Source organism: Calonectris borealis, chromosome 1 (genome assembly GCF_964195595.1).
Source record: "Calonectris borealis chromosome 1, bCalBor7.hap1.2, whole genome shotgun sequence".
Lineage (NCBI taxonomy): Eukaryota > Metazoa > Chordata > Aves > Procellariiformes > Procellariidae > Calonectris > Calonectris borealis.
The window spans coordinates 62,405,312-62,430,323 of record NC_134312.1 but is presented as its reverse complement, the minus strand read 5'-3'; the positions used below and the strand labels follow the sequence as shown (position 1 = coordinate 62,430,323).

The 25,012-nt window shown below is 45.9% G+C and overlaps 1 protein-coding gene across 1 annotated transcript in view; it reads right to left on the bottom strand.

Annotated features, from left to right (window-relative positions):
- Positions 1–25,012, bottom strand: part of PAH (phenylalanine hydroxylase) — a 41,024-nt gene that overhangs the window by 11,979 nt on the left and 4,033 nt on the right. Inside the window, exons 2-6 of the mRNA XM_075157405.1 lie at positions 23,708–23,815; positions 12,199–12,382; positions 5,472–5,560; positions 3,235–3,302; positions 233–429 (exon numbers count right to left, since the gene is read on the bottom strand). Of these exons, the coding sequence (XP_075013506.1) occupies positions 233–429; positions 3,235–3,302; positions 5,472–5,560; positions 12,199–12,382; positions 23,708–23,815 (646 nt within the window). The remainder of the gene's footprint in view (positions 1–232; positions 430–3,234; positions 3,303–5,471; positions 5,561–12,198; positions 12,383–23,707; positions 23,816–25,012) is intronic.

The window sequence follows — 25,012 nt, the reverse complement described above, 5'->3', positions numbered from 1 at the left end:
GCAGGGAATTTTCTATCCGTGTGTACCACCATCACAGTGCATCTGAGCATCTGTACCATCTTACCCCTGGAAGTTTTAGAGAGGGACCGGGACGCAGGCTAAGTGATGTGCCCAAGCACCACAGGGACCCTGTGATAAAGCAGGGACTGCTTTTCCATTTCTGGAAGCACCACGCCCACTGATAGCTGAGGCCTTTCATTTGATTTGGTTCTTTTATATGCTTCAAACTTACTCTGCAAGAATTTTGAAATATCTTCAAGCTGGGGAATGTTGTCCTCCTGGTAGCCACAGTACTTCTCCAGCAGTGGGAACACGTGGTTGTGTTCATAACAAGCATGAGTTGGATAGAGACTCTTCAGCTCCCTGAAAACAGTGCCCCATGTTTTCTTTTCTTCTTCTGTGTAGGTGACTCGAGGAATAGGTTGGCCACTGGAAAGAAAATGGATACCCTCCATAGGAACGACAGAGAAAACATCCTATGCCACAGCATCGTACTCAGGAGCTTTACATGCGCTGGCCAGGAGCTGCTGGTGCAGGAGGGGAGATGCCTTTGGTCTGACATGCAGGTGCAAAAGGAGCCTCACTTGCCCCTAGGCACAGGCTGGGAAGGACTTTACTGACCTCAGCTGAGATACTGGCCTTTAGACAACTCCTTGCACTACTGTGGTAAAAATAAATTAGTGCTTATTTGTTTTATCAAGATGTTCTTCTAAAAATATTTAGTGGCTGTTGGTTTCAATTTATTTGCATTTCTAGATATGGAGCAGCTGTTGTATTTCTTGCTCTAACACACATTATATTGTTTTGGTTACAACAGGAAAACCATCAGCTCCAGAAAACTCTGTTTCTTGGAGAGGCAGAGAAATTCTGATCTGTGCTTTATGCTGTAACAGATGCAGACTCCAGCCAGTTTGACTTTTTATAATTGTAATGAGTAATTTTGAGTCAAATCCCACCCTCAGGCCTCCATGTGCTTAGCTCATGTTGAAGCTAGCAGGAATTAGACAATCACAAGCAATGTCGCTTGGCCTCCTGTGAATAGTCAAATCCTTAGCAATAATGATAGGGCCATAGGTGAATCCAGCAGCTTTGAAAAATCAAAGGGTTTTAAGTAACTTAATAGGGTTAACATCACTGCTGGAATAATGCTGGAGCTTTCCAAGCCCCAGAGACTCATTGTTAAACTCTTGATGACACCCCACCATCTCTCAGTCCCTCATTTTTTCCTTGAGCCTCAGGGCAGCTCCTCTGGAGCACCGTCATTTTCTGTCTTTCTGTATCAGCCCTCCTTGATCTGTGGAGCTTTAAACATCATGTTGAATTATGAGGATTGCTGGGGAGTTGTTGTTCCTATAGCACTCCTAAGTAATCCTCAGTTACCTTCCAGGGCTACAGGGGGAAGCTATGGCTTAAAAACCTTTTAAATTTCAATTAAAAAATTTCAGGCATCAACAGGGCCAGAAGCAAAGGAAGGCAGAAGGAAGAGGCAAACTAAAAACAAAGAAAAGAGAAGTCAGGGAAATTAAGCATTCAACAAAAACGACCGGTAAATATATCAGGAGAGAATGCAAAAGAGCAAAGGCAGAGGAGAGAGGCAAACAACAGGAGGAAAGAGAAAAAAACAGGTGCAAAAGAAGGGACACAGAAGAGGGTGAAATGGATAGCAGGAAGAAGAGTACGAGACAAACAACCACAGACCCCCCTCACCTTTGTAGCTGACTTCACAAGCTAAGCACATTTGCCTTTTCAGATACTTCCCATGAAGCCTGATAACTTTGGTTGTCCCTCTCCTCCTGCCCAGTTCTCTGCATCTCTGTCCCTCTATGCTGGAGACACCCCTTTGACCTCTCCTCCCCACTGTAGACCCTGAAAGGCATGTCTGCCAGGTGTTGCACCCAGGGCAAGGACATCACAGATCCATCTGGGCCTTCCTGAATCAACGCTCAAAGTCACAAAAAACACGTGACTTCTTTCCACGAGCCCCAGAAGCCCAGACGTGGGCTTTCACACCCTGTTTATTGCTCTGTTACTGAAAGACCTTATTGGAAAGTCTAAGAACTTCACATAAAAGGTGCTTTTGGGACATAGGTCCAGGTCTATATAGGCTCTGTTTCCGATGTGTCTGAGGATCTGAATAAAAGTCTGAATATTAATTAGTTACATCTTGGAATATAATGGTTTCATCTTCCTAAGACGGTTTCAGTTTGAATCTTGGGGGGAGGGGGTGGTTAACATGTTTTTTGTTCTATTTCTATGTAGGATTTGATGAAGGCCTGCAAACTAGAGACCAGAATTTGTTATCCATTATGCAAGAAAGGTAAATCTTCTGTGGGATACCTATAAATGGGCATTAGATCCATCTACATCTGGCCACAAAGTCTTATCCAAATTTTCTAGCTATAAACTGGGCTCCTAACTTTTTTCGCTTTCCATCAATCAGTCCAATTTTGTCTCTCATTTTGTGATTAGATTATTAGCTCTTTGGCTCAGGGACTATCTTTTCATTGCAGTCCTGTCCAAAGTGGAGCCCTAAATGTAGAACATATGTTACTTTATCCTTTGCAATCACAATTTTTACCAGTCTCAGCAAGAATCAGGCCCAGTAGTACTGATGTAAATGTGTGAGTGGCTCTGGGAACAGAATTTTATCTCCTCCAGATTTGATCACTGAAAGCGATCAAGCAAGCCTGTTCTAACTGAATTTATCATCCCTATTCATTTATTTTTCTTGGGAAATGAGAGCCCAAATTGCTGATTGCAGCTGGGTCAGACATGATAAAAGTAGAGTATCAGGCGTTGGATTAGCATCAGAACCATAAGTTATTCATTATTTTAATAGTGTATGCATCTCCTGCTTTAATGTAAATTATAGGCACTCCTCCCCCAGCCCTGGTTTAATGGGAAGAATACCAGAAGCGGCTTTATTCAATGCTCAGGTCTTTGTAGCAGCAACAGAGTCTGCTGCTCAATTAGACAACAAAGCCGGGGAAGAGGGGTGTTGTGGAGAAAGAAGGGAGGCAACGTTCTCTTCTGAACGTGTGCCTGGAACAATTTACTTTTGTTTTACTGCGATTTGGGGATAAATGCATGAACAGGAAGATTTAAACACATGGCAGAGAAAAGCCAACAGCAGGAGGACGTTTGTGGAAAAAACAGGGATTGCCAGCAGGGTGAGAGCCCCAGGAGAGGGCAGGAGGTGTGGGCTTGCTTTCTGCCCACGCACTGAGCACTCACTGTCTGTAGTTGTAGGCGATATCTGCAAACTCCTTCCTCCGGGCCCGGTACACGGGATCTTTGAACCCCTAAAGAGAAACAGCAATGGTCAGTCCCTGTGTAAGTGCAGGCGGTGAACAGCCTTCCTCTCACCAAGCACCCTTGGGCACAGCTGATGCAGTCCAAGAAGTGCAGGAGGGTGAGTGGGGAAGCTGCCTTCATCCTGCCCAGCTCCACTGACCCTGCCTGTACAGGGCATCGCTCCTTCCCCGTCTGTGGGACCACCAGAGCAACCATTCAGGCACACCTCCCAGCACCTATTCCCCCCGAGTCCTTTCATTTTCTCATTTCCATTTGCTACAGAACGGGAAACATGCTCCTTTACACTGCCAGCAAGGTGCTCCCACAAGAGCAATACACCTCATTAATGGCACTCAGATAACCATGTCCTTCTGGTTTCTCAGGAAACTTGTTGCAGTTCCCAGCAGAGCTGACCTGCTCTAGAAGAGGAGAGTTAAACCACATTAGAACCACACTCATCAACTCAGTCAAACTTTTTAAGCAGATTTTCAGCATGAACCACGCTTAAAGGTGCTCATTTTCAAACTGTTAGAAGAACAGTAGGCACTTAGCAGGCCAAAAAGCCCTATTTGCACCACAAATTCAACCATTTGAAGGAATTTAATTACTACAGAGAATGTCTGTGGTTTGGAGCTTGACCTTTGCAGCTAATTACCAATAAAACCAGGGATAAGAAATATAATCTTTAAATCTGCATCTAGGATAACCATTCTCCTATCCCAGTGTGCCTGCTATTTAGACTAGAAGTTCCTCAGGGCTAGGAGTGTCTTCACCACCTAAAGTGGAGAAACGTCCTTCCAAGCTAGGACATACTTCTGCAGGGCAAATAGCAACAACTCACTGAGGACTGTGGCAGTTCATGAATGCATCTCTCAGTGGTGCACGGCACAACTGGACGGAGGGGCCATGAAACACAACCAAGTACAGGAGACAGTTGAAGTAGAGTGCAGATCTAAGAGTGTGAGTCAAAAAGAGGCAAACAACGGCCTAAAAAATGCACTGTCCAAGATTAATCTGGCATAGAGGTATTTGTGATTAAATCCCGTATCATTTAACTACTAAAAAGGCAGGCTCCTTTAATTTCTCTTTTTCTGCACTCTATGTACTGTCACACCTATTTAACCCAGCAGCTGGGTTTCCTTTTTAAGGCATAAACTGCTCACTAATTCTAGGAACTGGAGCAGAGATGCTTCATTCCTTTTAATATCTTTTTTTTTTGTTTTGTTTCCTTTTTCAAATACAATCTTGGTCTATTCCTGCATGACACACAAGGGGGCCATTGACTCAGTGTATCTCCTTTCATTCTGCTTTTCATATGACCACACTGAACATCATGAATCATTGTACATGATACATAACACATCTCGAATTAAGCAATAGGTAGTGAATGACTAATCACCCCATCTCAATTAAACTAATAGCAGCAATTTTTGTTGCGCTGCATGTAATTTATTTATAATCACCCTATCTCAATTAAACTAATAGCAGCAATTTCTGTTGCACTGCATGGAACTCAGTGTGTTTTGACAAATTAAAATAAGTTGTTTTTTGCTTGGAGACGGAATAGAGACAGAAAGTATTCTTGTATCTGGAAGAGCTTGAAAAACCGCTGAATAATATTTTTTTATCAGCTAAGCCAATGAACAAAACTTTCTGACTCTACCATTTAAACCACAAACTTTTTGAAACAGAGACCTTTTCTTTTGTTCTGTCTCACCATACAAGGGTCATGTCAGATTTAACAACCACATAACAAGGCACTAAGCTCAATCGTGTGTATGTGATCAAGGATAAAAAAAAAGTCTTCCTATCTCTGGGCTATGATATGCTGCTTTTGAAGTTTTTGTTGCTAGTGATTCACAATAGGAGTCTGAAGTCACCATATCAGAGCCACTTGGGAAAACCAGAGGTGTCCTTGTGGTGGCTCTGTGCTCTGATGACCTCTATGACTTTTAAGGTCTCCTGGTATTTGCTCATATTAAAGCAACCTTTGGTCTGATTTATTTCATGCTAGGGATTGGGCTGCTTCTAACCCTAGAAATGTGGTACCCTTCTTGTCCTAAACCACATGAGACTTAGTCTACTAGATTTGTCTTAAAGCAGAGCAAATGTAAATGAGAGAAACATCTGTCCCAATGAATAGAAACATGTTAGAAAAATAAAGCTCTGCTTCTTACAGGATGGTCGGCATCCAATTCTGCTCCATAGCTTAGGATCTGATTGGCAAACCTGTCCAGCTCCTGGATACTTCTTGGGAACCATGGCACTGCAAAACAAAAGAGAAATAGAGACTGGTATGCTTCTTCGTTACTTGGGGCCTTCTTCTGGTCTTTCCATCTTTCCATCATAAATATAAAGAAACATACACAAGGGGCTAAACTCTTTGGGCAGATATGGTCTTTCCCTGTAGTGGAGGCAAGAGCAAACCCTGCAAGTTGTCTTGAATTTGTGGCTGTTTTGCACAGTTGGAAGAATACAGAGCATCAGGAATGTCTAGCCCTTGGCGCAGAGCTGGCTTGTAATGTTTATGATTTTCTGTTTATTATTCTGGTTTCTTGGCTTACCAAAATGTAGGAATTTTTCCAGAGTATCCTTCCTTTCATAGTAGCTAGAATCAGCCATTTCAAAGGAACAGCAAGAAACCCCACAGCAAGAAGGATACAGGATTATTTGACCCTCTGAAAATCTCTTTCTACTTGGTGGCCTCACTTAAGCTAGGATGCTGAAATAAAATGATAAATGGCACCCTAATACCTCAGACTAGCATTGTATTACTGCAGTCATTATACAATAATGCATTAATTTAATTAACATTCTGGGCTGGGTTCTCTATTGCCTTGTAACTCACATACTGTATACACTGCCTAAGGCACAGCCAGGATATGAAATGGGACCACACCGACTACACAGCATGTAATGCTCATGTGGCCCTCCCTTTACAGAAGGACATAAGGTGGAGGGCAAGGAAGAATCACAGGGCTTTCCAGATGCAATATGTTCAGATAGGGGAAAGCAGAAGGCAAGTGTCTTCATGGTAATTGCACTATGAGGAGAGGCTCTTTGCAGCTTGTGAGGTACATGGAGCAGTCATCCCCAGTCAGACCTCCTTTCTGGAGCCACGAGTGTATTCACCCAGTGGTCCAGGCAGTCCCTTGCCACGTGTCCCCTCACCAGCAAGAGACCTGGCACAGGTATGCAGTGGCTGTACCAGGCTGCAGCCCCCTCTTCCATCTCCTCCAGAAGGACCCGGCTGCATACCAAGCAAGGGACCTCCTTGTCAGCCGCCACTGGGCCTGGCCACCTCAGCCCTCTGAAACACTGAGACCGGGAAACTCAATGGAGGGAGTGCAGGGATCATGGGCCCATTCCTCTCCCTTTTACTGTCATCTCTTCAGGAAGCGCAACTGTAGGTTCCACCACTAGGTACCACTGGCAGCTGGGCACATCCTGGGAGTTGCCAGTGTTGCTGAGTTCAGTTTGTTTGGCTTTCCCTTCTGCTGCCCCATTCTTACATTTTTGGCCCTTTGACCCCAGCTGCCTGCCTCTTTTCTTTTTCCCTTCCCTTCCTTTCTGCCTGAGTCAGAGGCTACAGCCATGCCTGAATTTAAAAGCCTGTGATGAACTTCTCACAAATACAACTAATTGCTTTTTGAATTCATGTACACATCTGTCTCCAGGAAACTCTGCAGCACTGAGCTCTATCATTTCTTTACATGTGATATGAAAAATTACTCCCTTTTGTTTCAAACTTGATTATTTCATTTGATGTTAATTATTTCCTGCATACAAACATCATTTGTTGTTATTCAGCCTTCTGCAGGCCACCTAGGATTTTATAGATCCCTGACAGATCCTCCATCTACCATCCATCGTCCTGGCTGAGACTTTGCTTGTGTATTTCAGGTACAGAAACCATGGCTACCTTTGAGCACTCGTGTCACTTCTCTCTGCAAAACTTCCAGTTCTACCATGTTTTTTCTGGGGCACAAGACCTCCATCTAAGGATGTACCCCATTCTCAGGCCCTGCAATCATGTCCTGTATGCTCCCCACACTGAGTACAAGTCAGCTCCATGGACTCTGAGGCCAATACCACGCAAAGGTCTGCTGACCCAAGCCCAGGGGCTCTGAGCAGTGTCTCTATCAATAAAATGTTGTAGTTCATTTAGTGACTTTCTTGCATGAATGGGTGTTACTTGCTCAGTCAGAGCTTGGAAAACAGCTCATTCCCCTGTGTGGCTCTCTGCTCGGCTGGGAGCACTGCCACTCAGCCATACCTCCCCATTTGATTTTGGGTTTTGTGCCAAGTGAACCTGATCCCCAGCCGGCAGCTGCTGCATGAGCTCCCTGCAGCGCCTCGCTGATGGGGCTCATCCCGGACCTGGATGGACCACCTATGGGATAAGAGGATCACGCTGTTTCCAGGACTATTCAGCCTTGCTTTCTGCTCAGCCTAACGTTATGGGGGGCACTTGTGGCGCTGGGTTTCTGCGAGGCACCTGCACGGAGGGACCGGCGCAACAACAGCAGATTTGCAGGGCACACTTTGGGCGACTGCGGCTCAGTCCCACGCAGAGTGCTCCTCCCCCTGACCTGCTGTCCCACCACCAGCCTGGCTCCATCCAACGCTCCCACCGGGAGCCCTCAGATTTGCTTCAGGCAGGCCAGGGAAAGCAGTCTGCTGGTGGCTGCCAGCCGGGAGAGGTCCCGGGCTGCCCGGGCTGCAGAGACCCGGCCCGGCGGCTCGGCAGAGCTCCCGGCTGTGCCTCCCCTTCTCCCGCCCAGCAGAAGCAGGTTTTGGCCCCCTCCCTTCCCAGCTGCACACCCTTCCGCTTGGCCCTAAAAAACAGACCTGAACAAGTCACTAGATGGCAGCAGCAGTCCCAGGAAGATCTTCCCAAATGACTTTATTTGCTGGGTGTACCACTAGCTCTCTAGTTTCTCCAGAAATACTCTCTCACCTTGCTGTTAGCAACCTTCCTGCACCTCCAGCCCCTTAAGTTAAACCGGTCAGAGGGGGTGAGTAGAAAAAGGTGTGTTTGAGCCCTGGAGAGGAGTCACTCCTCACTTACACCATGTGAAGGGTGAGCACGCTCAGCCATCCTGCCCCAATTTTCTATATGGGCAGCCGGGCACCGGGTTTATCTCCTAGCTCTGCCACTGAGCTTTGTGTGATGGTGGGGGAATCCCTTCACTGTTTTGTGCTTCAGACTCCCCACTATCAGGTTGGGGTGAGGCACACCGATAAATGTTTTGGGATTAGGCACTGGAAAAAAAGCTTTCTGGCAGCCCCAGAGCAAAGGATTTGTCAGTGTGAGAGCGAATAACCGCTGTTCTCAGGGACACACCATGACCTGACAGGGGCGGGCTGAAGTCTGCAGTGGATTTCAGCAGCGATGTCTGTAAGGTTTTGCTGCCCTGAATCAGAAAGGTCTAGGTGGGCAGGGTTTGAATCATCACAAATTCAAGAAGGGATAAAACAGATACATAATAGTGACTTTTACTTTCATTAAATACATTTTATTCTAAAGATCCCCAAAGTACTTGGTGCAGAGCTCATGATAAACTCTGGGACAGACTGACTCCCAGGCTGATGCGGTGTCAGTCCCAGACATGGAGATGGCTGGCTTGTTTTTCCCCTACACAGGAGCAGCACCTTATCTTTTAGGCATGCAGCCCCTTTAGGTACCTGACCTATTTTCAGCAGACCTCTGCCCGCCACCCAGGTCCCCCAGACACCAGCAGCAGCTAAGAGAGAGCAGCTCTGAGCTTGCAGAGCTGGATGAAAGGGGCAGGCTGTGAAAGGGAAATCCTGAGGACCCTTAGTGCTATTTGCACCAGCATAGCTGATGTTAAGTCGTGTCCTGGAAAGTCCGGAGCCTTCTCAGCTCTCACGGAAACAAGAATCGAAGGTGCTGAGCAGAGTCCCAGGGCAGGCACTGCACCAAGTCCGTACAACCCTCACATTAGGGACTAGGGTGCAAAAGGGCTATTGGGTCTTCTGCCTAGCTGTGGTGTGCCAAGAGGCTGTCCCAAGCCCTCCCAGCAACTATTTAAAAGACCAAATCAAATTACCCCCTGACTGAATCTATCCCATATTTTGTTTGTGACATCCTCCTCCAGCCCCGTTCGCCAGACTTGCTGTCTGTCTGCACGGCCATTAATGAATTGCCAGGGCAAGCTGTTGCAACACTGGGCCTCTGTGAAGGTCTGAGGAGCAAACGTGGGCTGATCAGTAATAAATATTGATTTGTCCGTAAGTGAAACAGCAGCATTTATGGGATTGTGCTGGACACCCAAGTGGTGACCAAATTACCATGGGGTCAAATGCTTAGCAGAATGCTAATAAGCCATTTATATGAGGGGCAGCAAAGCAGGGGCAGCGAGAACTTCTGCAGAACTCCTCCATTCGGACCATTGTGAGGAGGGTCAAAGACAGGTCTATGCAATTTATAGCAGTTCAAGGCCCAGGTTTAGTCCTTTTTTAAACAGTCCCAAATGCTTTGGCCAGCCTCAGGGTTTAGCAAACAAGGCCCCTACAGAACCTCAGCCTCCAGCCTGCCTCAGAAATGCAATAAATTGTCTACATTTCCCTAATGCTGCAAGAGAATAATATTTAATTCTTTTTATTCAGGGGCTCCAAGTGGTCTGCAGATACCCAGCTTGTTTCCAAAAAGAGCCATGAAGAGATGCACTGTGTTTTCACAACAAATCTTTCCATCTCTACAAAGGGCTTTTGGCCCAGTGACGGCTAGCCCATCTCATCTGAAGCGCTAAAACTACCTTTGGATTTAGAGGATTTTGCTGGCCTGCTGTCAGCTAAAATTACACTGTTGATCCAAACCTGGTATTTGTAACTATTTTGGTGTGTAAATGGGAAACCAAAATTACATTTTGTGTTTAAGAGAGGAAAGACCCTGAAAACGGAGTGCTCAGACAAAAAAAAAAATGCTATTCATGTATACCTTGCCCAATAAAGCACATACACACATGTTTAATGCTGGACTATACAGAAGGGCCAAAGCAAGAAATTTTTTCTGACTGTCCACAGAGCACTGTCCCAAGAATGGCACGGTGTGTTTCCTACAGGAAACTGAGTAAAATAGGGATTTTTTGCTCAAATCATGAACATAAGCAAAGTGAAGCCTTAGCAAAGAAGGGCTGGGGGCACTTTCAGGCAGTGATGAAAGAATCAGTCCCATGGAAGGTCGGATTGCCTTCAGGAGAAAATCTTCCCAGCCTTTACCTGCCAACTGAGAAGTGTGACAATATCCCCATAAAACATATTCCTGAGATTTTGCTCCCTGGAGGCATATTGCTTTCCTTCTGTGTTTTAGGAATAAAATATCACAAAATCACATCTGTGGATTACGGACAGATTTGCCAGGGCTCTGCCCTTGTAGCTGCCTCAGCCCAGCATTTGCCACCCACAGTTCATACCCTAAGCAGGGCTTGTTTGACCTTTCAAAATATGGCTCTCTGGGGATTTCAGCTTGACTGGACCCTTACTACTCATGAGAGAAGTTGAAATTGAAAAAAAAAAAAAGAGAAAAGAAAAAGGGAAAGGGCAAAAAGAAATATCAATCTTCCCCTCTTTCCTTGGCAATAAATTGCTCCTTCTTTACACTATTTCTGAATTACTGAAACTAACAAACAAACACAAGTTATCCTCTCAGACAGAAGGGGATCAAGTCCCTTTCTGCAGCACTGACAGGATAATCTAGCTCAAAAAATGCTTTGATCAACACAGTACCATACAGTGAAATCCTAATCCTACAGCTGACCACAGGAGTTTTGACTTCTGTGAGGTCAGAATTTCACTCACAAGCCTTTCTTGGCCAATATTTAGAGCTGTATCTCTATCCAACTCTGGCCTATGCTTATATACAAGCTTATTATTTAGTAAAGTTTATTATTAACTTCTTAATAATAATTAGAAAATCAAAAGTAATGGCAAGCCCTGTTAGGCCCTGTAGCTTTCTTCTGGAAATAAAAAAGCCTCTAAAAGAGAGCGTCTTTGATTTAATGTGATCATAAATCACCTAATCAACCTTTTGTCCCTCCATCTCATGAATGGAGAGAACTGACTCCAAAGAGTATCTGCCTTCTTTTTCATCTTCAAATGTAATGTCATGGGTAGGACACAAAGGAAACAGTAAAGGGATTACCAGCACTGATCTCAAGAAGGTATTAATGTCCTTTCATGTTGTTCCTAGGAAGGAAGAGGAAGATCCAGACCTAAAGTATTTAAAGTCTGAAATCCTATTAAAATCACATCTGTTATCTGAAGAGGCATTTAAGTATGTCTCAGACTGGATGCTGGGCAGCCACCCCTTTACCGAGCAGCCTCAACTCCAGCAAAAATCTCTGAGAATTAGGAGCATGGACAACTCACAAAATCTTTCCCTATTTCCCTCTGAAGGCAGAATTATGACTGACCTCCCTGGGATTTCTTCCAGGAACAGAGAGTTATTCCTGTTCCCACCAAAGTGGGTGGCAGAGCCTCCCCAGTTTCAACAGCAGGAGTGAGGGGCATCCACAAGCACAAAAAGTGGAGAGGTGGATGGATGGCGGGGACTCACATGTACCTGTGTGAGGGATAGCGGGGAGCAGGAGGGATGGTCACCCCGGGGGACTTTCCTCCCCTCCTCTCACCTCAGCCCAGACATGCAAGGGTCCCTCAAGGATGGGGCTGCAGCAGCCAGCAGCCAGGGTCCACGAGACCAAAATCAGAAAGTAAATCCAGGCGTTCAAAGGGGCATCCCAGCCCAGGAGCACAGGAGGGCAATTCCTCCTCCTGCCCCATGAGAAAGCCACCACTTCGTGCCAGGCTCTTGGCACATCCGCTACACCATAAGGTCTGTGCCAAGTTGATTTGTTAGGTCCCTTGTCAGCATATCCTTACCAGTGTCCTTCTTCTTTGTTCGAGAAAGCTCATGGACCGTTGCTCCTATATCATTTCTCAAGGACTTGATGATCTTGTCCAGTGCTGGGACATTCTTGCCTTCCAAGTTAATGAAGAATTCGTACTCATCTTTGTTGAGACGGGAAGGTCGGGACTCAATGTGGGTCAGGTTTATACCTTTTTCCTATGAAGAAGAGAGATTTGGGTCACACAGGGTTTGGGGGAAGAAATATGACATAAATACTAGCTAAAATTCATGTGTTAGTCAACAACCCATACTATACAAACCAAATAACTCAAAGGTAGAGACTTGCCTCTGCTGGCCACTGCACTGAGGACTTTCATATTAGGGAGAGAGACAAAAAGGAAGGATGAGAAGGATATGGGAATCACCCTTGTGCAGAGCACCAACATAAAGACTATGCACTACATAAACCTTTGAAAAAGGTGGAAGCAGGATACAAGTTGTAAACAGGCTTTGTATTGTAAATGGTGGTTCCAGTACCACCAGTACATAATGGGAGCTTGTCTGGGTGGACAAGAACATGGATCAACATGGGAAGTAGGCGTTCCACCTGTAAAGAACACTCTCATGAGAAAGTGAATGCTGTATTTATGAGCATCTTGAAAGGAGGTTGGAAAAGCAAGCAGCTGGACACCCTGTGAGATAAGCTTCTGCCAAGCCACTGCACAGTCACCTTCAAAGCCACCTGCACAGTTTCCAGGGCTGTGAGCAGGTACTAGGCAGAGATCCAATGGGAAACGTGGATCTGCACCAGAAAGGTAGCCCAGGTTTGTGCAAATAAAAACACGGGTGTTTTAAATCACTGAATCACTGTCCTGATTCCGGCTGGGACAGAGTTAACTTTCATCCCAGTAGCTTGGGGGGTGTGCTGTGTTTTGGGTTTGGTATGAGAGGAGCGTTGAAGGCCCATTGATGCTTTGGTTTCTCTTTTCAGCCTCCCATGCCCTGCCACTTGCAGGGGAACCTGGCGGAGGGGGGAGCACAGCCAGGGTGGTTGATCCAGCTGCCCAATGTGACATCATGCTCAGTATAAAACCTTGGGGCGGGGGGGCTCGCCCCGTTTGTGACACACAGTCGGCGGTCGGTGAGCAGTTGCATTGTGCATTGCCTGCTTTGTATATTCTGTTATTGTTGTTCTCCTTGTTATTATTACTGTTCTACTTCGTTTTATTTCAATTATTAAACTGTTTTTATCTCAACCCGGGAGTTTTCCTACTCGTGCCCTCCCAATTCTCTCCCCCATCCCACCGGGGGGAGGGGGTGGGGGTGAGCAAGCGGCTGTGTGGGGTTTATTTGCTGGCTGGGGTTAAACCATGACAATTATAAAATCACAGAATCACAGAGTCACTGAGGTTGGATGGGGCCTCTGGAGGTCGTGTAGTCCAACAGTCTGCTCAGGCAGGGTCTGCTAGAGCAGATTGCTCAGGACTGTGTCCAGTTGGGTTTTGAATATTTCCACAGATGGAGACTCCACAACCCCTCTGGGCAACCTAGTCCAGAGTCTGATCGCTCTCACAGCAAAGTCGTCTTTTTCTTTAGCACAGAAAATCAAATTCTGTCTCACCAGATATCTTCACTGACCAGCAGCAGTGCCTCCTAGTTCTGAAGAAAGGGATCATTGGCAATTATAGTCTTGATGACTATGGCCAGTGGTACCTGACCTCAGACATGCCACCATGTCAATGTGTAAAGCAACATGTAGCTAAAAATTCTATTTTTCCAGTCACTTAAACGCAAGTCGAGGAAAATCTACTCCAGTTTAGCTGAACTCAAATGTTTTCCTGAGCACTGTAATTTGAATATGAAAATATCACTTCCTGTTTTTTTGAGAAAAACCTTCTAAACAGATTTCAGTTGGTGCTGACTTTACCACCTGACCTTCCTGTCAGGCTCACGCTGGAGCCTAGGCCATGGCATGCCAAGGCCAGGTCTGGGCTTCTGTCCCCTGGGAGGAATAGACAAACCCCTGCAGGAAATTTGGGCCTGAAGATCAACCGCAGAAGAGTGAGAGGAGCTGACACACTGGGCTCAGCAGCCCTGAAGAAGCTGCTGGTTTGCTGCTTTCAGGCTTAAGACCCCAAATTACATGGAGTGAAATGATGGCCCCGCTGGTGTCAGTGTCAACCCCCTGCTGCAGGGGGGTCAGGATTTCATCCATGAAGAAACCCTGCGAGGATCTACTTGTGACCTACAGGGAAGAAAGAGGGAAGCTTTTTTTCTGTACCTCCCTCTAGCTTGAGCTTCTCAAGCCCTTTACGGTTTTCTTTGCTCATCCCAGTGCTTGCACAGTGCAGGGGGGGCATCTGGCCGTCAGCGGCAAAGGCCTCATTCACTCCACCACAAAAGGCAGTTTATTACTTGGTAGGAAACAGCATGCATGTCATTACTCTGTTTCCTGAGTGTCGCACGCTACAGATGAACTTAAATTGTTTGGCTAGATACCAACACAATAAGTTGAAAAGGTCAAAAGCGCATTCGCCAACTGCTGCTCTTGAGAGATGCTGTCCTCGCGGGGCCGACGGGGGGAGAGAATGGCCGCCACTGTCCTGGGCCCCGAGGACAATTTGTTTTAGGCCTCCAAAGCCCCGTTTCACAAACAGACCGCACATTGTACCCTCCACCGGGTGAGACGCTGGGAGGTGGGGCAGCCCAGAGCTGGAAGTTCAGACGACTCAGGGCTCAAAGCCTTTGACAGAGAGCAGGCGCGGGGGGGGGGGGCTGCCAGCCCCTTTGCCACGACCGTGCCGTGCAGAGCAGGGCGGCAATGTGGGGCTGGCACCCGGAGCCCCGGGCCGTTCGGCTGTTCTGCATAGGTGGAGAGTGGGTGTAAAACCTCCCGCTGCCAAAGGCTCGGCTCAGGCACGCTGGGGTGCTGCTTTACTTTCATCTTGCACTGATGTGTCAGGGTGTTGTATTCTGTCTCTGTGTGGATTTGGGGGAATGGGGTCCCAGGCCCTGACTGGGCTTTCTAATCTTGCAGAGGCTGTGATAACATGGACCTCTCTTCAGTGGCCGTTATCCCACGCGTCCCTCTCCCACCCACAAATGTTCATCCCTGCCTCAGCATCGTCCCCTCGAGATAGCAGACCTGTTTGAGAGATCAGACAGGTACCTCAACTACATCCTTTGTTTTTTGGCCAGGTGACTTTTCTGCTGTACCACATCTCCAACCTGGCTCAGCGAGAAGCTGCACAAACTGTGGTGCCCACAAAATGGAGGGAATGATGTAGGGGTTGGGAATGATGAAACAAGCTGCAGGGTGGGCACAAGGCATGCTTAAGGCAGCAGAGGCATCAATGCATCCCAAAGTATCACCACAACCTAAGAGAGTGGGAAAAAGGAGACAAAAACAAGACAGGGAGGAAGGAGCTCACGGAGAGAGTCACCTCCTTTCTTACACCTGAGATAAAGAGAACAGCTTCCCGCAGAGTGTGAAGCTGGTTTGCTCTTTATTTGAGGGGTGCCTGCAGCTCAGCAATGTGCAGAGCCAACCTGTTACCTCTTTGTGCCGAGGCTTCAGGACCTCACAGCAGAGAAGCTGAAGGGAGAAGCCTTCTGGTGACTGTTTTCAAAGCAAGAATTCAGCAGCATAAGTCCAATTCCCTGAACTGGCATTCCTGGAGAAACATGGTCTCATATCCTGTGCCTTGCTACTAAGCCCCGATTTCAAAATATTTACAGTGGCTCTGTTACTAGAGTTGCTTTACAAATCTCAATTTCATTGTAGTCCAACTACTCCATCTAGCGTTTAATCTTCATAGTTTCACACCATTCAAAACTTCTGTATCCTCGGTATTGCCAAATCTTGCAATTGCATCAGGTTTCTCACAGCAGTTGATGCTTTATTTAAAGCTCCAACTTCTGGAGACAAATGGTTACCTGAGAAAGGAGAATGGGGGCATTTTTTGGTTTAGTTGTTTATTTTGAGCAGTTTTCAATCGCTCTGTGTTTTTTAGTAGAGCTTGAAATGTTGACAGTGTATGCCCTCAAAAGACAGCTAATAAAAATTCTGTATTTATTTTATGGGACTTCATGATTTCTGAGCTATTTTTTGTTGATGGAACCTAACTCCTAACCTAATTGGTTTTGGAAGATCTGGGCTGTCACACATTTGAGGCTGTATTCACACTCGAACTATTAACACTGGCCTCTTCTGCCTCTCCTATTTTAGAGCTGGTAGGAATCTGATGAGCCCATGGCTTGAGATTAGACGTGCCTTTGCTGAATTTGCCCCATCATCCATTGCAGCTGCAAAGAACTTGCACGTTGGTGTTTCCCTACTTCTCCTCAGGTTTATGATCAGCACAGAGGTTGAGTCTCTCCTATGTGCACACATCCTATCATACAACCACGTACCTGCTGGAGTGCTTCTGTGTTGGTAGAGGAGGGATAGCTGTTCACCTTGCATTTATTTCAAAGCAGCGTACTAGGCCATTTCTCACATACTTTTTAGCGAGTATTAACAATTCAGAACAGATTTTGCCTTGAGGACTGAGGGTAGCATTAGGTGTAACACCTAATGGAGATCACAGGGGTACAGTATTGCCAGATCCCTTGAAGTTAGCAGAAGTCACTCCAAATGTCTTGCTTTTTTTCTTAAAACCTCCACTCCTGGAGGTGAAAGATCTCAGCTTTCATTATTTGAATATCCAGGTGTATCTCTATCACTCCCCATTAGAGAAAGAAGTCTCAAGACATGTTCTCAGAGCTAAAAAATCAAGTTACAACTCAGTCCATTTTGTGTAAGTCATGATTTTTGAATGACAGGGGTTAGCGATACAAATACCAATTTACAACAGAGGCAATGGTGGATGCAGGGGGATATTGCTTGTCTCCCTGCCTGCCTGACCCCACAGTGCTGGACCTCAGCCTTGGCTCCCTCTCAGACACTGTGAAGCAGCTCCAGCCCCTTCTCCAGCTTATTCCAGCTATGCCACGCTGACCGAGCGTCTCCTGTGCAGGAGCTGCCCCACGTCAGCAGGATCAAACCAGCCTGGTGTTACACTATGTCGGCAGACTTGCAGAGGTCATTGCCAAGAGAATTTGATCCCACCCTCAGAGAGTTTAATGGCCTGATCATTGGAAAAGAAAAGTTGTGTTTTCAGACATACGTGGGGAAGTTTTCAGTAGAGATGGATCATTTCTGGGAATGTTATGGACTACTGCTTCTCATGGCATTTGTATGTCCTTCTGTTTATGCATTACTAAGCGCTCCTCTATATGGTTGCTAAGACTAAGTACAGCTGTGAAATCCTTCTGCAGCTTGTTTTCATGACTGTTGTCATTAAGCAAGTTTGGCTTCACCAAGAGATCCTACACTGTTACCAGATGAAGAACCATCAACAGTGCTACGGTGCTGCTAATCAACATCCAGTGAGAATTTGGGTGAACTCTCCCAAAACAAGGATTTACTTGCACTTTCCTGATACAAAAAAAAAAAGACATGTTCTTTTAACCCTTGCCACAGGCTAGTTCAGGGTTGCCTGAAGGAGGACACTTTCAGAAGCACAAGCAGAAACTCAGTGCCTAATTTTCACAGATCAGGGGATTTAGGAAGTTACAGTGATGCCTTCAGCCATGGTTTCCCGAAGTGAAGGCAAAGGCAGCCGTCTGGTTCAGCCGCCTTCTCAGCTGAAGGCAGTGCTTCCCCATCTTCTCCCTCACATCTGCCAGGATAGTGCTTGCATGACAAGCTCCCGGAGGCAAAGGGACCCAGAAGTGGCCCCTGCCAGCAAACAGCTCCAGAGGGCAGCAGGCCCTGGAGCAGCCCTTGATGCCCATCACTCAGCACTTCTGCTCCAGCCCTAAAGTTTGGTATGAGGTGTTCAGCACAATCTAGCCACAAAGCACGTAGAGTGGGACAAACCAAAAAGCAGACATGAGAGCATGTGGCATTGCACAAGGACCTAGGAAGAGTGCACTCCTCTCTTTAAACTCATGTTCTTTTGCTAGATCGAGGAGCCCTGCTCTCCCTGCCCTGGAAAGGGGAGAGCTCAGACTGAGGACACGGATTTGGAGCACTGAGTTCAGGTGTAATAAAATGATTGTAGCTGTGCCTATGCATACTGTGATGAAAAAACAGGTCTCTTGGGAGAGGCATGCCTGGCCTGTTCACCTATCACTGCAGATACCTCCAACACACCCCCTGGCCAAAGTGACTGCTTGCTTCTCCTGATTTGGAAACAACCCAAAAAACACTGCAGACCTTCCCAAGGGACAAAGAGATAACAGTCACTTTGGACTTTCTGTTGAATAAAGTAAGCTCCTAAACAGAAGAAGAGCACAGTCATCTTTGCTGACTCTGAAAGTGCAGGGTCTCCTTTAGTGCAGCCCGTCACTCTCATCCAGTCCTCCCACAGAGCGGTAACTTACTGCAAGAACAGGAGTGCTACTCGCTGCAAATCAATGGGGCTGCTTTTGAGCTAGAGCCCTACCCACTGTAAGTAACACCACTGATGGCTGGACCTTGTACTGAAGTCCTGCTCTGTATTTGGGAAGGTCACGTCAGTGAAGAGAAGATGGAAGGCTCCTCTCCGAAAATGGGTTGAGCAAACTTGTAATATATTCCAACCCAATGTTGTCACATACTACAGCTGACATGTCTTCTACTAGCTGTAAATCCATCAGGAAAAGAACTTTGGAGGAGATTAGTGTATTCACAAATTCATGTGGAAAAATTTCAATTAAAACTGAAGACAATCCTTTTCGCATATTGAAATGTTTAGTTCTGGTATTTTTTAATTATTAATTTAACTTTGGAAATGCCAATCTTTGAGGAAAGGTAACTTTTTTTTTCACTTTTTTTCTTTCACTTTTTTTCTTTATTTTTCTTTTCAGAGAAAAATAATCATTCCTATCAAGTGTAACATTTGGTTTAACCCAAAATGCTCTGTTTTGCTTTTTCAGTTTTGGTAAGAAACCTGAAATATTTCTGTCTTTTTCTGACCTGAACTTATATGCTGTAGCTTTTTGATTTGTCCAGTGAATCAAAAAAGAAACATAACTCCACAATAACTATTCTGTCTTCCTGACTTTAAGCATGATATTTTGCTTCTGTTTCAGACTAAGGTATTTATTCAAGTTTTGGCTTCCTAGCTAGCATCTTCTGTAATAGCATGAGACAAATAAACAGCATACGTCTGCACCAAGCAGTGCCTTAGGGTACAGCGGGTCCTATTAAAATAAAGTGTAAAGACTCTGCTGGTGGGTTTATGCTGTCTCTACGGCCACCCTCAAGCCTGCAGTGAGGACAGAGGTGTTGCCAAAGCAGAACCCATAAGGAAGCTGTATGGGCATTAAGACAGATAAAGATGATGGACAAATGGGCTTTTCAAGTGCAAAATAATTGGGTTTGATTGATAAGCAGAAAGCGAATCTTTACCACATCCCAATATACCCACAGAGCACCTAGTGTGGAAGCAAAGCCGATTCAGTTTTAACAACCTGCTTATTGCTGGGCATGATTGAGCTGCTATTACATTACAGCACGTGTCAGCGGGGGAGTCTGGCCCTGCGGACGCTGCCTCTCCACAGGGAAGGTGGAAGAAGGGACTGCAGGGATTCTACTGTCAACAGTGGCATAGGGCACCCTGGGTACAGAGCAGTCCAGGAGGAGCAGATTCACGCAGCCAGGCAAGGATGTGCAAAACAGAGGGGAGAAAAGAGCCAGGGGTCAAAAGAGCTTAGGAGCCTGCTGAGGTCTGGTGTTTGGGGGGGTCTTCCTGAGTGCTGCTTATTTTTGTGTGTGAGACTGGGAAAGGACTCTCCTCCCACCCAAAGTGGACGTTAAACCCTTCCATAGACATGGTCTGGGTTTGCTTTTAAAGACAGAAATACTTTCAGCTTAAAAAGCCATATAGTCTTTCTTTAAATATGTGCCTGCCCTTCTGAGGGTAAACTGCCCTTCTTCCATACAGACTGCTTGCTCTTTTTGGACATTGTGCATTGGCCTTGCACTGAAACACACTACAGAGAATTTGAATCAAGAGTAAACACAAGAAAAAAGTGGATATAATCAAGTACATTTTGGACATAAAACCAACAGACATAAGGAGCTGAGTACATAGAGGAGATTCCTCAGAAAAAAGCCTTCAAGCTACATAGGAAAAACAACAGTTGTCACTGTAGCCACATACTTGTGTGCAACTGGGATCTGAACAGAAAACAAGAGTTTGGGTCTTTAAGCAAAAAAACAAATGTGAGAGCATCCAGCACTCTGTCAACTGCATGAGCAACCCTGAGGGATGTTTGTGTAGGACAAACATTAATGTTTCCCCAAAACACATTCAAATTCTCTTAAACTTGGTGTCTCAGTTATAGGATGTAATTCTGTGCCATGAGCGCTCTCTCTGTAGCCACTGGCCTTGTGCCTTCACCTACCTGGATACGAGGCTCCCCTACCTTCAGTCCATCCCAGCCCACAATGGGGCCTCACCCAGTTCATCTGGGCTGTGTTTGGACACTACTTCCTTCCCTGGGAGGTTTGCTTCCTGGGCAAGTACAGATTACATCTGGACTGGGGAGCAGCCATGGTGCTTGATTTGCCATCAGTCCTGGACCTCCTGTTATCCAGGTGCAGGGCCAGGCTGGAGCACAGCTCAGCTCCCTTTGGGCCCTTGCTCCCCATGGAGATCAAGCTGTGGTGGGGGCTAATGCCTGGCCAAGTTTCACCCCAGCACAGAAGTAGGCCATGGGCAGAATGTGAACCTGGGAGCGAGGAGCTGCTCCTGCATCCTGGGCAGGGACACAAGAGTGACTGAACAGTCCTCCCAGAGCAACAGAAATTTTTTCTCCAGCTCTTAAACCAAGGAGAGGATGAACCTCCCAGGTCCACACAGACACCTCCTTTACAGAAAGGCAGCCTGGCTGCTGATGGCACCATGAGATCTCTCCTTTCTTTAGGTATCCCTTCAATTCCCTGTGTCTCAGTCTGGATCTTGCTTCCACGCTTTCTTCCCTGTCTTGAGGGAGGATTTATTTTCAAGACTTTCACATTTACAGCTCTCGTAATCCTCCTCCTCCCCTCTTCGTGTCCCGGAGTAGTTTTATAGATTGGCTAAAGAGGCAAAATCCTCAAAGCCAATGCTGGAGGCACTGTCCCTTAATCACACCCAAGCGTGAGCTGGGAGGAGGAGAGGGTTGAGCCATGCTTTCCGCCTGCATTCCCACACGCGAGTGCCCAGAGAGAACCCGGCAGCCTGGGCAACCCCCAGCCTCAGCAAGGATCAGAGGGGCTCCGAACGTGCCATGCATGGCCATCAGCACAAGCAGCCACATAAGGTCTGGGCCTCTGCGGGGGCCAGCGGCTGCAGCACCATGTCCGCTCCGGGGAACAGTCTGATCATATTTTGTGGCTTTTGTGTTTTCCTTCTTCCTACTTCATGTGGTTGTGAGGCAGCAACAGCCAGAGAAGCTGTGTCCACATCTCCACCCTGTGCTGCCCCTCTGAGACAAACCCGCGGTGCTTCCCCAGGCCAGCACCGAGCCAGCAACAGATACCCTGGGGACAAGGCGAGGGGTCTCCCTGCCCAGCCAAGCCCACCAGCAGAGGGTCTGGACCAACTGCCGTAGCTAACCTGCATCTCACAGTTGATTTTATCAAGCAGGGAAAGGGTACAAGAAGAAAAACCCCTCTCGAGGTCTTCATCCTTGTCCCCCACCTGTGTATCACCACCTTCCCCATCTCTGCCGCAGATGTCACTGAGCACAAAGACTGTGTCTCTGAGGCACCGTGATTATGGCCTGGGTGGGAAAGGGTGGGGGTTGTCTCAGCTGTGCATGTCCATGAGTCTTACGCAGCTGTACACAGGGCGAGGTCCTTTGCGTTGAGTTAGAACAGCCCAAGGGCTGCTCTGGTTTACACGCCCCAGCACTCATGAATTCATTAATGACAGCCCTGAGGAGCTGAAGCTGCAAGTCAGCCTTGTACCATTAAATCCCTTCCCTCCAGCCCTACTACATTGCCAACAGCATGCAAAACTGGCATAAGAGCTCCTACGCCCCGTCTCTTGTCAAACCCTGGTGCTGGGGGAAACTGCAAGTTTGCACAGAAAGAATCGGCCTCATTGGGATGGGAAACCACCACAGTGCAGACATCTTTAGCTGAGCCCCATCCCCTTGGTCGCTGTCAGGGTCGCTTGGGAAAACCATGATTCAGCCTGTCTAGTCTAGGTACCTGCTTTGGGGCAAGAAGAGTCATATGCAAGGAGTGGCTATTTCTCTCCTTCCTATACTAGCTCCCCTGCAGATTTTCCTTTAAGGCTGATAGCAATTTGGTTAGAAGGCAACAATGCATTTAACTGAGGCCTCCTCAGTTCACCTACAGACATGCATGCCGCCGACATACAGACATTTTGCAGGACTGTATTGCAATGGTCAATTCACAGATTTAGACTAGCTCTGCTGTTGTTGGTATGAATTTCCCTTCATCTTAATGAATCAAATATGTCCTATAATTCATAATTCTTTTTCATTTATACTAATACCACACAAACCTTTCATTCCCTAGTCAATTCAGTTTACGAATGGAAAGTATGCAGGCCACAACTTTTTACAGTGTTCTATAGAAAGAGCTGCTTTCAGGCACCCCTATTACATTATGATGATGTTCTTAAAAAAAAAGTCACAAAACCAATATAACAGAGTGTATTTTCTTGGGAGCACAAAGTACACAGCTGTGTGTGTTGCAACACAGCCATCCTGAATTGCAAGGATTTCGTGCTTTTTAAACAGCATCCATGACATCTGGGAAATATTTCTGGAAGAATAAATAGGCACACAATGTCCTGAAAGGTAAATGGCTCCTTGTTTCCCCAAAAGCGTTCCAAACCAGTCAGTACAAGCTGCTGAGTTCCTTTCGAGTGAACAAAGTACAAATGCTGCCATTTTTATGCTGTTTAGTGCATACCATCTACCCTCTCTGTAGAAGTACCAACAGTGGGAGATGGTGGGCTTATTTATATCAGATTTACTGAGGTAAACAAGGGCTAAGAGGACGGTAACTGCCCCTAGTAGAAATACTTCATGCAACATGTGCACAATGAGTCACACGGCTCACATTCAGATTATATTTGCCTTTCTATACATATAAATATATGTATATACACATATACATACAAATATACATATACATATACATACTTAGATATCAATCTAGGTTATGGCCCAATTCACTTCTACCTCTTACTGAAGCAGTTACAGTGGAATATCTCCTTCTCAAATGGAGAAAATGCATTTTTCCCATCTTCATATCAGTTAAAAGTAGAGGTTTTAATTTAAAAGTTTGAAGTCAAATTTTAACTTAAGAAGGTCACTTCTGCACCAGGACTTTAAGAGATTTTAACCCCAGAAAAGAAATGCATGCTGGTTTCCCCCATTATGGCAATGAAATGGAATTGCAAACATGACCGCAAATACCCTGAGCAAATGTTGCTGCAATGCAAAAATGTAAAGACCTGGTCAGGTCTCCTGAAGGAAAATATTTACCTCAAATGTGCGCAGAACTTTAGCCAATGCCCCAACTTCTTCTTTCAGAGAGAAAATCAAAGAAATCACACCATTTTTATTTGAGGACTCTTCAATGTACATTGATTCCTGAAAGAAAAGAAAACAAACAAAAAAAAAGTACATCCACCCTAGCAGTCAGTTTTGCTTTGCTCTATTTCCCTTTTGCATGGCATCAGCAATGTAAAGAGGGTATAAAGTTGCTTTAAGTGGGAATCAAGGCCACTGTTGCTGCCAGAAGTAGAGCAGCTCTGGGACTGCTCTGATTTATGATGGTACGGACACAATTCCCTTCACTCACACTAGGGCCCATGTGGGAGCGAGGTAGTCAAAAAGGACATGAAAATAGCCTGATACCACCTCTGTCTTGCCTCACCTCTCAAGTGTATCAAGCGCAGGGATGACTGGAAATATTACTGCACTTTGGTTTCAGCTACAGTGCAAAGACCCGCCCTCGGGCTTTCTTTCCATCAACACTCAGGATTAAACAGAGCAATGTAGATGAGCTCTGTGCAGAGATGCAGGCCATGATCTATGTTTCCCTTCAGTTCTGCTTGTACCTTCCAGGAGAGGTGGTATTCACAAGAGGGATATGGAAGTGGTTTTAAAAACAAAATAACAACAATAACAAACAAAAAAAAAAGGGGGGGAAAACATTGGAGCAAATATTTAGATCTTCCCTAAATCCCACAGTAAGTAAAGACTCCGTTAGGGCAAGATGTGTTTTCATTTATGTTTGTTCCCTTTCTCTTATTGATTTTCTGCTCTGCAAATTCCAAAAGGCAATTTCCAGTATTCCCTACCAAGGAGAATGTTTATTTTAATTATTTTCATGGTTCTCATTACCAGAATGTCTTAGCATGTCTCAGTACATGTGTTTCTTTTCAGAAAACCCCCGTTAAGTAGGGAAGAGCTATTTCACCACTTCAGAAACAGGAAGCTGAGTCCTGGAGTGGGGCCAGATTTTCAAAATTATCTGGGTACCTGACATGGCAGGTAAGTGCCTGCTGAGATTTTCAGAATAGCTTAATTTTTCTGATGTCAGAGTAAATTTGATGCACAACCATCACAAACTTTTGGAAGTCATATTAATGCCTTATTTGTTGGGGTTTTTTTAACATCTACTGGCCTTGGGCAAATTGCCCCTGGTTGGTATTTCAAAGATCACACCACACAGACGGATACTGATGTAACAAGTCCTGGGCCAAAACTTGACGCAAGGTATCCATTCAATTTTTTCTTTAGGAAGATCTGTATTTTCAGTCAGAGCCTGTCCTCATTATAGCT